This window comes from Myotis nattereri (genome assembly GCF_964212035.1).
Source record: "Myotis nattereri genome assembly, chromosome: 20".
Lineage (NCBI taxonomy): Eukaryota > Metazoa > Chordata > Mammalia > Chiroptera > Vespertilionidae > Myotis > Myotis nattereri.
In genome coordinates, this window is record NC_138096.1 from 11,692,244 (window position 1) to 11,705,353 (window position 13,110).

Sequence of the window (13,110 nt, forward strand, 5' to 3'; positions counted from 1 at the left end):
TTAAAGCGGGAAAGCGCTCGCAGGTGACCCGGGGCGCTTCCGGGCTGACCCCTCCCTCCTAAGCGCTTCCGAAAAGGGCTCAGTCCCCGAGCAAAGACCATCCCCGCGGCCGGTCCCGCAACACCGATCCGCCCCCCCCCCCCCGCGCACGCGCACTTCACGCCTCCCAGGCACTCTCAACCCAGACGCCCGCCCTGCGGCCCCAACTCCGGGACTCTCCTCTCCAGCGCCCTCCCCTCCCGAGGCCGGCAAACCCCGTCCGGCCCCGCCGCCCAGGAGGCCCGCGAGCACGCGGTGGGGGTGCGACTGTTGTCATGTCCCCCGCGAATCACACCAAGACGCCCCAAGAAGTCGAATGAGGGGTCACATTTATGGCAAATCCGGGACTAAGAGGAGGCCACGCACTCGCTCCAAATCTCGGGGTCCTAAGATGGCCGCAGCAACAGATTTTATATATGCAAAGATCGCAAGGGTATCGATTACATCTTTGGGTTTGGAATGCGGGACCTGGTTTGCACCAAGCAGTTACAGAAGCGAAATGGAGCCGATGAGTTTATCTACGAAGATTAATTATAGTTTTCGGTCTGGGGACCACTGGGTCAACCGGAAACACATTATCTGGAGCCATCGAGGCCATTTAGGATAATTGCTCTGTCCTGGTTCCCAGGCGCAGAGGAATGTGCTTTCCCAAACCAGTATGACCACAACCAATGGGGCATCCACATGACAACCACTAAGGTATTCCATCGGATGGTATATGTGTCTAATTCAGAAAACCAAAAGAACTTTTCTATTACTTTAGCAAGCGAATAAGGGCAGAAGCCAAGTCCGCAGGGTTAAACTAGGAAACATTTACCCCAACATGGTTGCCATCATGTTTCCCGACCACCGCCAAACGGCCGCCTGGGTGGCCCGGGCCGGGCGCCCTTACCCTGCGGCTGCGGCCCGCGGCGGCGAGGACGGGGGCGGCGAGGACCGGGGCGGCGAGGACGGGGCTGGGCTTGCGCTCCTCGTCGCCGGACAAGTCCGGGGGCGCTTGGCTGTCGGCGCCGGCGGCGAGCGGCGGCCGGTTGCGCGCCGTGAGGTGCTGCAGGTAGAGCTGCACGTACACGTCTTTGCGCGGCTGCCCCGCCGGCAGCGGCACATTGTGGGCCACCAGCTCCCTCTTCAGCTTCTCCGTCGTCAGGACCCAGGGGTCTTGCAGGAACTCCGCCATCTCCGCGGCGAACCCCTCTCCCCGCAGCCGCCACTCCGATGCTCCCGCCGGCGCGCTCGCTCCTCGCCAGGGGTGAGGGCTGCTGCCTCCGAGCCTCCCGGCTTCCGCTGGGGAGCAGCGCGCGGAGAAAGAAAAAAAAAAAAGGACAAAAACAAAAACAAAAACGCGCCCAGAAAGCAAAGCAAAAGGCGGACACAAAAGCCCCGGGAGCAGAACCGCGGGCCAAGTGCAGCCCGCACCGACCCAGCCCACACGCGACAGCCAACAAAAGCAGCCGGCTCCGCCCACGCCCCAAGAACGCGCGCCGCCATTGGCCGGCGGCCGGAGGAAGCGCGGCGCTGATTGGTCCGACCCCTCGCGCGAGTTAAAGCCGCTCGGGGCGGGAGTTCCGCGCCGGCCCCTTTGTGTTTTCCCTTTGTCCACCCTTCCCCGGGACGCTGATCGGGAAGCAGTCGGGCTGCTTTTGTGCGCCGTTTCCTCCCCCCTCCCGGCTGGAGAAGCAGCCTTTTTCCCCAGGGTCGGGCGCCCCCCGAAGAATGGCCGCAGCCCTTCCTTCCCCAGCCGCTGGCCCCGAAAGGAAGGAGAAGCAGCGAGGCGCGTACGGACCCTCCCCGTCCTTGATTTGATTTACTTTCGAGTAAATGTAAAACCACGTCTCGGCTCGGGAAGGCTTCTTTTGTTCCCGAAACTCGGGGAAAAAACCCGACCTCGACTACTGGGAACTTCCGATCGCCCTTGAATTGGTGATCAGATTGTATGGTCGAGTCTTCCACTGGCTTCTGACCCTGAAGGTTGGGGGCATTCATTATCACATGCGAACAGGTAGTTGGGGTTCAGCTGTCTTTTTTGTGGGGAGCCGTCTCTGAGTGACCCTCCACCTGGATCCGGCCATAATTTAAACCTAACGTTAAACAATTCAACAAAACGAAAGGAAACATGTAGGCATGCCTGAATGGGCGACTTAAGATAACGGAGGTGGACACACACCCGGTTCTCATCATGCCCAGTGACTATGGTCAGGCCGGGAAACCCTCACCACGTTTCTGAATCAAATGCAAACCTGGTAGAGAGAGGCTCAGACACTTGTTACAATTCAAAGATCCTCCTCAGAAATGCCACCGATGGCAAATATCTGTATTTCTTAGGAACTTACAGATCTCACCATGCTTTCTTCCAAGAAAGGAAAGAAGCTGAGATTGGATCCAGGGGGATGTCTTAATCATTTACCCAGAGTCTGATCTCCCAACGAGTTTATAAGCTGCTTTTAAAGTGATTCTTTACACGTTTACCTGATTTCTGAATGGTTAAGTTCCAGGGAATTTAAACGCTGTCACTAAAAAAGTGGGCGTATCTGCATGTGGGCGGACCCGCCTGGAGACGGATAGAGGAGCAGTGGCTTGGTTTCTAAAACCATCGAAAATATGTGTTTTCCCATGGTCCTAGGCGACCCCTGTGAAAGGGTCGCGACCCACAGGTTGAGAACCACTGTTTTAAGGATTTCTGGACTGGGTCTCCTTAAGGTATCCTCACAAATAACTGCATTTGAACATTTTGCTAAGAGAAAGAACACACTATAGAAACAGACTCAGAGAGAACAGGCAGACAGCTCTGACGGGGGTGGGGTGAGAGGGCTGGAGGGATTGAGCAAAAAAAGAGAATTCATGGACATGGACCCAGGTATGGGGGAATAAATGGTGATGGAAAATAACAAAATAAAGGAATAAAATAAATTTGTGGGTTTTTGGGGGTTTTTTTGCTTTAAAGTATCTTTTCCAATCAATTGTAAAACTGAACATAATGACAAGTTTATAACTTTAGTAATAACTGACACAGAAATTAATCGAAGAGGAAGGAAAGAATTGCCCACAGCAAAGCAAGGCCATTGTGCCTTCCCCAGCACAACCCTGTCCTCTTGTACCTTCCTCCTTCCCCTTCTTCACCTGGACAAATGCAAAATGGCAGCAAAGGTTAAATGGGAAGGTGATGGGAAAAAGCTTTGTAGAGGGCAAGAACAAGGTGGGGATAAGAGGAGAGGGGGTGGTAAGGAACAAGGTTCAGGTCTTCAATTTTTTAATAAGAAAATAAGTGTTGCCCTAACCAGTTTGGTTCAGTGGATAGAGCATCGGCCTGCGGACTGAAGGGTCCTGGGTTTGATTTCGGTCAAGGGCATGTACCTTGGTTGCAGTCACATCCCCAGGAGTGGGTGTGCAGGAGGCAGCTGATCGATGTTTCTCTGTCATCGATGTTTCAAACTCTCTATCCCTCTCCCTTCTTCTTTGTGAAAAATCAATAAAATATATTAAAAAGAAAATAAGTGTTGACCTATGAACCAGGACGTCACAGTTAGATTCCCGGTCAGGGCACATGCCCGGTTGCAGGCTCAATCCCCAGTGAGGGGGGTGGGGGTGTCTGCAGGAGGCGGCCGGTCAATTATTCTCTTATCAGTGATGTTTCTCTCTCTCCTCTCCCTTCCTCTCTGAAATCAATAAAAAAATATATTTTTAAATAAAGTGTTTTCTGCTAGAACAATGTCCCTGACATGTGATCCAGCCATGTATGTAGGCCTGAAGCCCCAGGCCACAGTCCAGGGAGACAGCAAGACCACACCTGCCCCTCCAGGATTGGGTGGCTGGCATGTTGCCTTCTGCTGGACACTGGGTCAGACAGGCCCTATGGCTTCACACCCTTATTGTGGTTAATTGAGGTCTGTGTTTGTTGTTTTCAAAATATATTTTTGTTGATTTCAGAGAGGAAGGGAGAGGGAGAGAGAGAAACATCACTGATGAGAAACACTGATCAGCTGCCTCCTGCACGCCCCACACTCTGGATCAAGTCCACAACCCGGGCATGTGCCTTGAGCAGGAATGGAACCGTGACCTTCTGGTTCCTAGGTCAACGCTCAACCAGGGTCCCACAGTGGCTGGGCCTTCTGTGTGTATGTCATACTCTGCTCCACCCGGTCAATAACTGCAGGTTTAGCCAGAACCGGTTTGGCTCAGTGGATGGAGCTTCGGCCTGCGGACTCAGGGGTCCCGGGTTCGATTCCGGTCAAGGGCATGTGCCTTGGTTGCGGGCACATCCCCGGTGGGGGGCGTGCAGGAGGCAGCTGATCCATGTTTCTCTCTCATGGATGTTTCTGGCTCTCTATCTCTCTCCCTTCCTCTCTGTAAGAAATCAATAAAATATATTTAAAAAAACAAAACAAAAAAACTGCAGGTTTAAAGCTCTGGTTTGTTAGTGTGCTTCACTGGGTGGTTGACAGAAGTCAGTGTTTTGCTCTCACATTGATGTTTCTCCCTCTCCCTTCCTCTCAATAAAAATCAATAAAGAGAGCCCTGACCGGTTTGGCTCAGTGGATAGAGCGTCGTCGGCCTGCGGACTGAAGCGTCCCGGGTTCGATTCCAGTCAAGGGCATGTACCTTGGTTGTGGGCACATCCCCAGTAGGGGGTGTGCAGGAGGCAGCTGATCGATGTTCCTCTCTCATCGATGCTTCTAACTTTCTATCCCTCTCCCTTCCTCGCTGTAAAAAATCAATAAAATATATTTTTAAAAAAATCAATAAGAGAGAGAGAGAGAAATGCAATTGTTTTTCAGGAACACAGGGGAGCCCATGGGTGAGGGTGGCGAGAAATGGGCAGAGAGGTGATGGGCGGTGTCAGGGGCCTGGGGTCTGGAGTGTCCAAGTGTCTGGGATGCCTGCCTGACCTGTTTCCTCCTGGGCCCCAGTCCCGGAGCTGGGCCCCCGCCTCGGAGTGCTGCGGGCCGACCTTTGCACCAGGTTGAGGGCCTTGGTGGCCAGAGCTCCAGACTCCACCCAGCTCTTCCACCAGGGACTGAGGCTTCCAGCCACTGGGCCCAGTACATCCACCTTCCAGAGGTTCAGCGCTGAGGATGTGCCCTGGGAGGGGGAGTCCACTGGGTACCCCGTGTTCATCCATGAGGCTGTCTACTAGCAGAAGGGCCTTGCCAGCTTCCAGGCTGAAAAGCTCACGGTTCTGTGCCTGCCCTGCCCACGCTGCCTCCCACCCCCACCCTGCCCCCTAACCCAGGCCACACCTGCGCTGCCTCAGCACCTGCTGTGTACCATGATCCTTGCCACAAACCCACCTCCAGCCTCAGTGAACCATTCTATCAGGAGGGAGGTGTGCAGGGCATTTAAAAGTTAGAAACACACACACACACACAAGAAAGAAATAGGAGAGAAGAACCTGGAAACATGGGCAGAATCAGGTTAAAATAGCCATGGGCAAACTACGGCCCGCGGGCCGGATCCGGCCTGTTTGGCTGTTCTATCCGGCCTGCCCACAGAGCCAAAAGAGCAGAGGGTTCTCTTGCTCTCCCCTCTGCTCCTTCACCAGCAGCAGTGTTAACATAACAAACACTCCATCCATGCTTTTGTTCCGGCCCTCTGGTCCAGTTTAAGAACCCATTGTCAAAAAGTTTGCCCACCCCTGGGTTAAAAGGTTAAGACCTTGCCCTGCCTGGATTGGCTCAGTAGACAGAGCATCGGCCTGTGGACTGAAGGGTCCCAGGTTCGATTCTGGTCAAGGGTACATGCCTGGGTTGCAAGCTCAATCCCCAGTGGGGGCATGCAGGAGGCAGCCAGTCAATGATTCTCTCTCATCAGTGATGTTTCTCTCTCTTCCTCTCCCTTCCTCTCTGAAATCAATAAAAAAATATATATATTTTTAAATAAAATGTTTTCTGCTAGAACAGTGTCACTCACATGTGATCCAGCCATGCACGTAGGCCTGAAGCCCCAGGCCACAGTCCAGGGAGACTGCAAGACCACACCTGCCCCTCCAGGAATGGGTGGCTGGCAGCTGCCTTCTGCTGGACACGGGACAGGCAGGCCCTATGGCTTCACACCTTTATTGTGGTTGAGTAATTGAGGTCTGTGCTTGTTGTTTTCATAATATATTTTTGTTGATTTCAGAGAGGAAGGGAGAGGGAGAGAGAGAAACATCACTGATGAGAAACACTGATCAGCTGCCTCCTACACGCCCCACACTCTGAATCAGGTCCACAACCCAGGCATGTGCCTTGAGCAGGAATGGAACCGTGACCTTCTGGTTCCTAGGTCAACTCTCAACCAGGGTCCCACAATGGCTGGGCCTTCTGTGTTTATGTCATACTCTGCTCCATCCGGTCAATAACTGCAGGTTTAAAGCTCTGATTTGTTAGTGTGCTTCACTGGGTGCCAGGAGCCAGTCCATCCTTGCTGTTTCAAGGGACCTGGCATATATGGCATACTGTTCTTAATATGTTTGCTCACCTTCTTGGCACTATGTGTTTTAACCAAGGTCACCTCTCTGAGAAAGGTTGTTTCCCCAGGTAGGGATTTTCCCCTGAAGTTAGGGAGGGAATAAAACCTCTTAACTAAGTGCCAGGCGGGTAATTAACCACTTTAACTACAAACAATCATGCTTAAGCTACATAATCTTTACTCCCTGGAATGGAGATAAGAAACGCCCTATCCTTTGGAATAGAGATTGATAGGACTGGAATCAACTGGTATAAATACAGATGTAACAAGACAACAGGACACAGAACCTAGACACAGAACCTAGAGACAGAAGAACTTCGCTGGAGAGAACATGGCAAAAGATCCTGGACAGAAACTGGCCACAGAACCTAGAGACAGAACCTAGTGAGAGAACATGGCAAAAGATCCTGGACAGAAACTGCAACAGAACCTAGAGACAGAACCTAGCGAGAGAACCTGGCTAAAGAACCTAGAGACAGAACCTGGCTACAGAACCTGGATAGAACATGGCAAGAGAACCTGACTAGAACCTGGTGACTGAACCTGGCAAAAGATCCTGGAGAACCTGGACAGAACCTGGCTGGAGAACCTGGAGAACCTGGCTGGAGAACCTAGCAAGAGAACATGGACACAGAACCTGGCTGGAGATCCTAACCAGAATTTCGCTGGAGATCCTGACCAGAACTTGGCTAGAGATCGTGGCTAGAGATCCTGGCTAGGCTGCTGATCAACTGAACGCTGTCTCTGTGTCATTCCTTCTTCACCGACTCTGTCCACACCTTTGGGGACCCCTGGACCTGCTGGGGTTGGACCCCAGCAACTGGGTGGTTGACAGAAGTCAATGTTTTGCTCTCACATTGATGTTTCTCCCTCTCCCTTCCTCTCAATAACAATCAATAAAGAGAGAGAGAGAGAGAAATGCAATTGTTTTTCAGGAACGCAGAGGAGCCCATGGGTGAGGGTGGCAAGAAATGGGCAGAGAGGTGATGGGCGGTGTCAGGGGCCTGGGGTCTGGAGTGTCCAAGTGTCTGGGATGCCTGCCTGACCCGTTCCTTCCTGGTCCCCAGTCCCGGAGCTGGGCCCCCGCCTCCGAGTGCTGCGGGCCAACCTTTGCACCAGGTTAAGGGCCTTGGTGGCCAGAGCTCCGGACTCCACCCAGCTCTTCCACCAGGGACTGAGGCTTCCAGCCGCTGGGCCGGGTACACACACCTTCCAGAGGTTCAGCGCTGAGGATGTGCCCTGGGAGGGGGAGTCCACTGGGTACCCCGCGTTCATCCATGAGGCTGTCTACTAGCAGAAGGGCCTTGCCAGCTTCCAGGCTGAACAGCTCACGGTTCCGTGCCTGCCCTGCCCGCGCTGCCTCCCACCCCCACCCTGCCCCCTAACCCAGGCCACACCTGCGCTGCCTCAGCACCTGCTGTGTACCATGATCCTTGCCACACACCCACCTCCAGCCTCAGTGAACCATTCTATCAGGAGGAAGGTGTGCAGGGAATTTAAAAGTAAACAAGAAAGAAATAGGAGAGAAGAACCTGGAAACATGGGCAGAATCAGGTTAAGAGATTAAGACCTTGCCCTGCCTGGATTGGCTCAGTGGACAGAGCGTCAGCCTGTGGACTGAAGGGTCCTAGGTTCCATTCCGGTCAAAGGTATATGCCTGGGTTGCAAGCTCGAACCTCAGTGAGGGGCATGCAGGAGGCAACCGATCAAAGATTCTCTCTCATCAGTGATGTTTCTATCTTTCCCACTCCCTTCCTCTCTGAAATCAATAGAAATATATTAAAAAATAAAAGAGGTTAAGACCTTATCTCATGGTCAGATAAGGGCATTACATGTTTTAAGGAGGGAAGCACCATGATCAGATTTTAGTTTTAGGAAGGTTACCCTCAGTTCTGGGCCTTTTGGCTAAGATCAAGTGTAGGAAGATTACTCAGAAGACATGCCTTAAAAATGTTAAAGAAAGTGAGATGCTTGTCTTTCATCCTTGGAGAAAGACTCGCTGACTGGTATCTAAGGAGGGTCAGGTTTGAGGCGGGAGAGTGACACATGAGATATGCATGTGAACACTCATGGCCCTAAAGGCCCTCACAAAGTATAAATGGAGAAGGAACCCGGGAGCCAGAGGGAACTTTGAGTCGAGGGTGGAGATCAAGACCTCCACCATGTCCTCCATCCGCTTCGTCTGCCATTTCTGCCGCCGGCCCCTGGTGCCGACCCTGTCCACAGAGACCTCGGGCCTTGACCTCAGCCAAGAACCTGCAGCCTTGACCTCCCCCTCAGCTCAGGGGGAGCCGGGAGACACTCCGGAGGAAGGCTCTGCCTCCAGGACGGAGTCGGACCTGGAAGAGCTGCAGGGTGGTGCCTCCGGCTGGACCATCCCTGATGACAGCGAGATGTCCAGGGACAAGCCCGGCCACTTCACCCTGCTCGGGAAGCTGGCCTCGGTGAGGACGCTCAATAGCATCCAGGGGACCATCGCAGGCCTTGGTGACGTCCTATCCGGTGAAGAGCTGGGCCACCCCCTGTGTGAGGACTGCACCGACAGTCTCTTAGAGCAGATGGACACCCAGCTCAGAATCGCAGGGTCTGACAGTCAGACCTACAAGCGCTGTTTGGAGGCCAGGGATGGATTAGGTGAGGACGTGAGGGAGACGCTGGAGCAGGAGCTGAAGGCCGTGGAGCTGGAGGAAGCCAGGCTGGCCCAGGAGCTGGAGGAGGTGGAGAAGAACCGAGACAGGACAGCTGTGGCCCTGGAGGCAGCCCGGGCAGAGACGGAGATGCTGGAGGAACAGGAGAGGCAGTACCACAAGGACCTCGGTGAACTTCAGTGGCAGCAACAGGAACTGCAGGACGAGCTGTTGAGCTTGGAGGACCGGCTGCTGTACGCCCAGACCCAGCTGTCCAGGCTGAAGAGAACCAACGCCTTCAAGGCCGCATTTGAGATCTGCTGTGACGGCCCCCTGGCCATCATCAATAACTCCAGGTTGGGTTGTGTCCCCACGGTCCTGGTGAGCTGGAGGGAGATCAATGCAGCCTGGGGGCACACAGCCTTGCTGCTCGTGGCCTTGTCCAACACAGTGGGTCTGCAGTTTCAGAGGTACCAGCTCATCCCCCGCGGAGACCACTCCTACCTGAAGTCACTGACAGAGGACGCCGTGGAGCTGCCCTTGTTCTACACCGGGCGGAAGAGCTCTCTCTTGAACAGCAAGTTTGACCAGGCCATGGTGGCCTTCCTGGACTGCATGCAGCAGTTCAATGAGGCGGCCAAGAAGTGCGAGCCAGCTCTCTACATGCCCTACAGGATCCACGTGGAGCAGGGCCTGATGGAGGACCCAGGATCCGGTGAATTCTACTCCATCAGAACCCACCTGAGCACGGAGGAGCGCTGGACAAAGGCACTCAAACTCATGCTTACAAATTTTAAGTGGAGTCTGGACTGGGTCTCCTTAAGGTATCCTCACAAATAACTGCATTGCAACATTTTGTTAAGAGAAAGAACACACTATAGAAACAGACTCAGAGAGAACAGGCAGACAGCTCTGACGGGGGTGGGGTGAGAGGGGTGGAGGGATTGAGCAAAAAAAGAGAATTCATGGACATGGACCGGGGTATGGGGGAATAAATGGTGATGGAAAATAACAAAATAAAGGAATATAATAAATTTGTGGGTTTGTTTTTTTTGCTTTAAAGTATCTTTTCCAATCAATTGTAAAACTGAACATATGACAAGTTTATAACTTTAGTAATAACTGACACAGAAATTAATCGAAGAGGAAGGAGAGAATTGCCCACAGCAAAGCAAGGCCATTGTGCCTTCCCCAGCACAACCCTGCCCTCTTGTACCTTCCTCCTTCCCCTTCCTCACCTGGACAAATGCAAAATGGCAGCAAAGGTTAAATGGGAAGGTGATGGGAAAAAGCTTTGTAGAGGGCAAGAACAGGGTGGGGATAAGAGGAGAGGGGGTGGTAAGGAACAAGGTACAGGTCTTCATTTTTTTAATAAGAAAATAAGTGTTGACCTATGAACCAGGACGTCACAGTTAGATTCCCAGTCAGGGCACATGCCCCGTTGCAGGCTCGATCCCCAGTGAGGGGGGCATGCAGGAGGCAGCCAGTCAATGATTCTCTCTCATCAGTGATGTTTCTCTCCCTTCCTCTCCCTTCCTCTCCCTTCCTCTCTGAAATCAATAAAAATATATATATATATATATTTTTTTTAAATAAAGTGTTTCCTGCTAGAACAATGTCCCTGACATGTGATCCAGCCATGCACGTAGGACTGAAGCCCCAGGCCACAGCCCAGGAGACTACAAGACCACACCTGCCCCTCCAGGATTGGGTGGCTGGCATGCTGCCGTCTGCTGGACACTGGGGCAGACAGGCCCTATGGCTTCACACCCTTATTGTGGTTGAGTAATTGAGGTCTGTGTTTGTTTTTTTCAAAAAAAAAAAAAAATATATATATATATATATAGAATTGATTTCAGAGAGGAAGAGAGAGGGAGAGAGCTATAGAAACATCAATGATGCGAGAGAATCATTGATTGGCTGCCTCCTCCACACCCCCTACTGGGGATCGAGCCCACAACCCAGGCATGTGCCCTTGACTTTAATCAAACCCTGGACCCATGTCTTGCTGCTCCCCTGGGGGCCGTCATCTTGAAACAGCAAAGGCCAACCCCTCCTTTTGAATTAGCCAATCGGGAAAGACTGTGTGCCTGAGCGCCAATCAAGAGCAAGGGACAGGTCACGTGGGTTATTAAAGCATCTGCTTCAGAAAGGAACTTGTAGAGATTCAGAGCCAAGTTCAAACAGGAAACTTTCAGGGGGGTAGGGTAGCATGTGTCCCGTTAGGGACACTGAACAAGCCAAGAGTCATGATTCCCCGTGAGGGCGTCTGCCAGTGATGCTCTAGGTATTTGCTTTTCACAGATTGGGAGTTTATGAATTATTTCCAATGCTGAATACACTGCCTGCAATAAGCCATGTTCCTCATTTTAAAATCTTACATATTATTTATTATTTATATGCTGAAATTATAATTGAATCTAAAGGTATACAAATTTTGCCCTAACCGGTTTGGCTCAGTGGATAGAGCATCGGCCTGCAGACTGAAGGGTCCCAGGTTCGATTCGGGTCAAGGGCATGTACCTTGGTTGCGGGCACATCCCCAGTGGGGAGTGTGCAGGAGGCAGCTGATCGATGTTCCTCTCATCAATGTTCCAAACACTCTACCCCTTCCCTTCCTCGCTATAAAAAAATCAATAAAATATATTTTAAAAAAATAAAGGTATACAAATTTTATATTCTCTATGTCATTTTATAGGGATTATTGCTTACAAAGAAATTTTTGTCTTGGAATGGTATATTTTATAGAAAAGCAAAGTTTTTTATCAAATCCATAACCATGCCACTTTTAAATTTCATCATCCGCGGACATCTTTATTCCGATGCATTTGTAGCTATATTATATGTTTAGAGAAATCCATGAAAAGGACTCTGACTTACTCTAAATTGCAGGCTTGTAAGCAGGTCATATTTTTGAACTGGATGAAGATTTATAGAACTTCAAGGAATAACTGAATTCAAAAACTACTGGCAAATAATCAGGATAAACAAAAATAACTATGGGACTACATGAATTGAGGATAATTATTCTTATGGCTGTTTAAAATATTGTTGACTTTTAAATCTTTTGTTTCCCAAATATAAGGAAAAGTAAAGAGAAGACATTCTGCATTTTGGGAACTAACAAATTGGTAACAGATTCATTTCACAGTTCACTCCCGGGAGACAAAGATTTCAAAGATCATGGCTTACAACCAGGAGATTTGGTGTAAACTTGGATACCTGGGAATCTTTCCCACCTACTGCACAATGATGTTCTGATTATCAGGTATGATAGTGAAATTAATGCTTTGTTAGCCACACATTGGTCTTCTCCTACTATCGATATAAGCTTTGGTACATTTTTTTTTCTGACTATATCTATCATAAAGGACCCACCTTAGGCAAATACCTCCCTGATAATTCCACTGGTAGAATTGTATATGGATCTAATCTGGATGAATATTGTATAGCTATAGAGATGGATAATGAAAAGTGAAGAAAAACACCTGGGTATGATGGCAAAAGGCTTGCAGCAGCCTGTCCTATCTGTTATAGTATATCTTGTTCTTGGACTCACCAGCCATACTCTTGAGGCTGGATGTCTGTGAAAAAGAAAGAAATCAATGGATCCCCATTTCAGAAATTATTGGGATCACTTGGTGGGTAGATATGTCTAACTACCCCACCATCCTTGCATCCTGGATGCTTGTGGGAAGCCCTATGGAATACTTAAACTCTAGCTCACTTGGGGGTCACCTTCACCCATTTAACTATGGCATGGGAAACTCAACATTGTTGGGTCCACTCAGTATACCCTAACTGCTCCCAAGCCATAACTACCCAATGGCAACAACATTCCTGGTGGATCCAACAACATTGGCCCCCTAAAAGAAGCAAAAGGGGAATACTTGGAAGAGTAGGGGCTGGCCTTGGTATCCTGGGACAAGCTGAACTTGCAGCTAATGAAGAATGTCATTCATTAGAAAAAGGTTTTTAATCTCATATAGGTCATATAGCG

The 13,110-nt window shown here is 50.7% G+C and overlaps 2 protein-coding genes across 4 annotated transcripts in view; one reads left to right on the plus strand and one right to left on the minus strand.

Annotated features, from left to right (window-relative positions):
- Window positions 1-1,554, minus strand: part of LOC308535544 (lamina-associated polypeptide 2, isoforms beta/delta/epsilon/gamma-like) — a 70,103-nt gene extending 68,549 nt beyond the window's left edge. Inside the window, exon 1 of one of the 3 annotated variants that reach the window (XM_081114482.1) lies at window positions 932-1,454. In XM_081114482.1, coding sequence (XP_080970608.1) covers window positions 932-1,216 — 285 coding nt within the window. In that variant the 5' untranslated portion in view covers window positions 1,217-1,454. Of the gene's footprint in view, window positions 1-931 lie in introns of all 3 variants that reach the window. The other 2 variants (XM_081114480.1, XM_081114481.1) reach the window with 2 other exon arrangements.
- Window positions 1,555-8,536: 6,982 nt separating this feature from the next.
- On the plus strand, window positions 8,537-9,950 carry LOC308535614 (beclin-2-like; the record flags this gene model as incomplete). The annotated part of the gene is given in 2 exon segments (XM_081114574.1): window positions 8,537-8,557; window positions 8,559-9,950. Coding segments are annotated over 2 exon segments (1,413 nt in total).
- Between the last annotated feature and the right edge of the window lie 3,160 nt (window positions 9,951-13,110).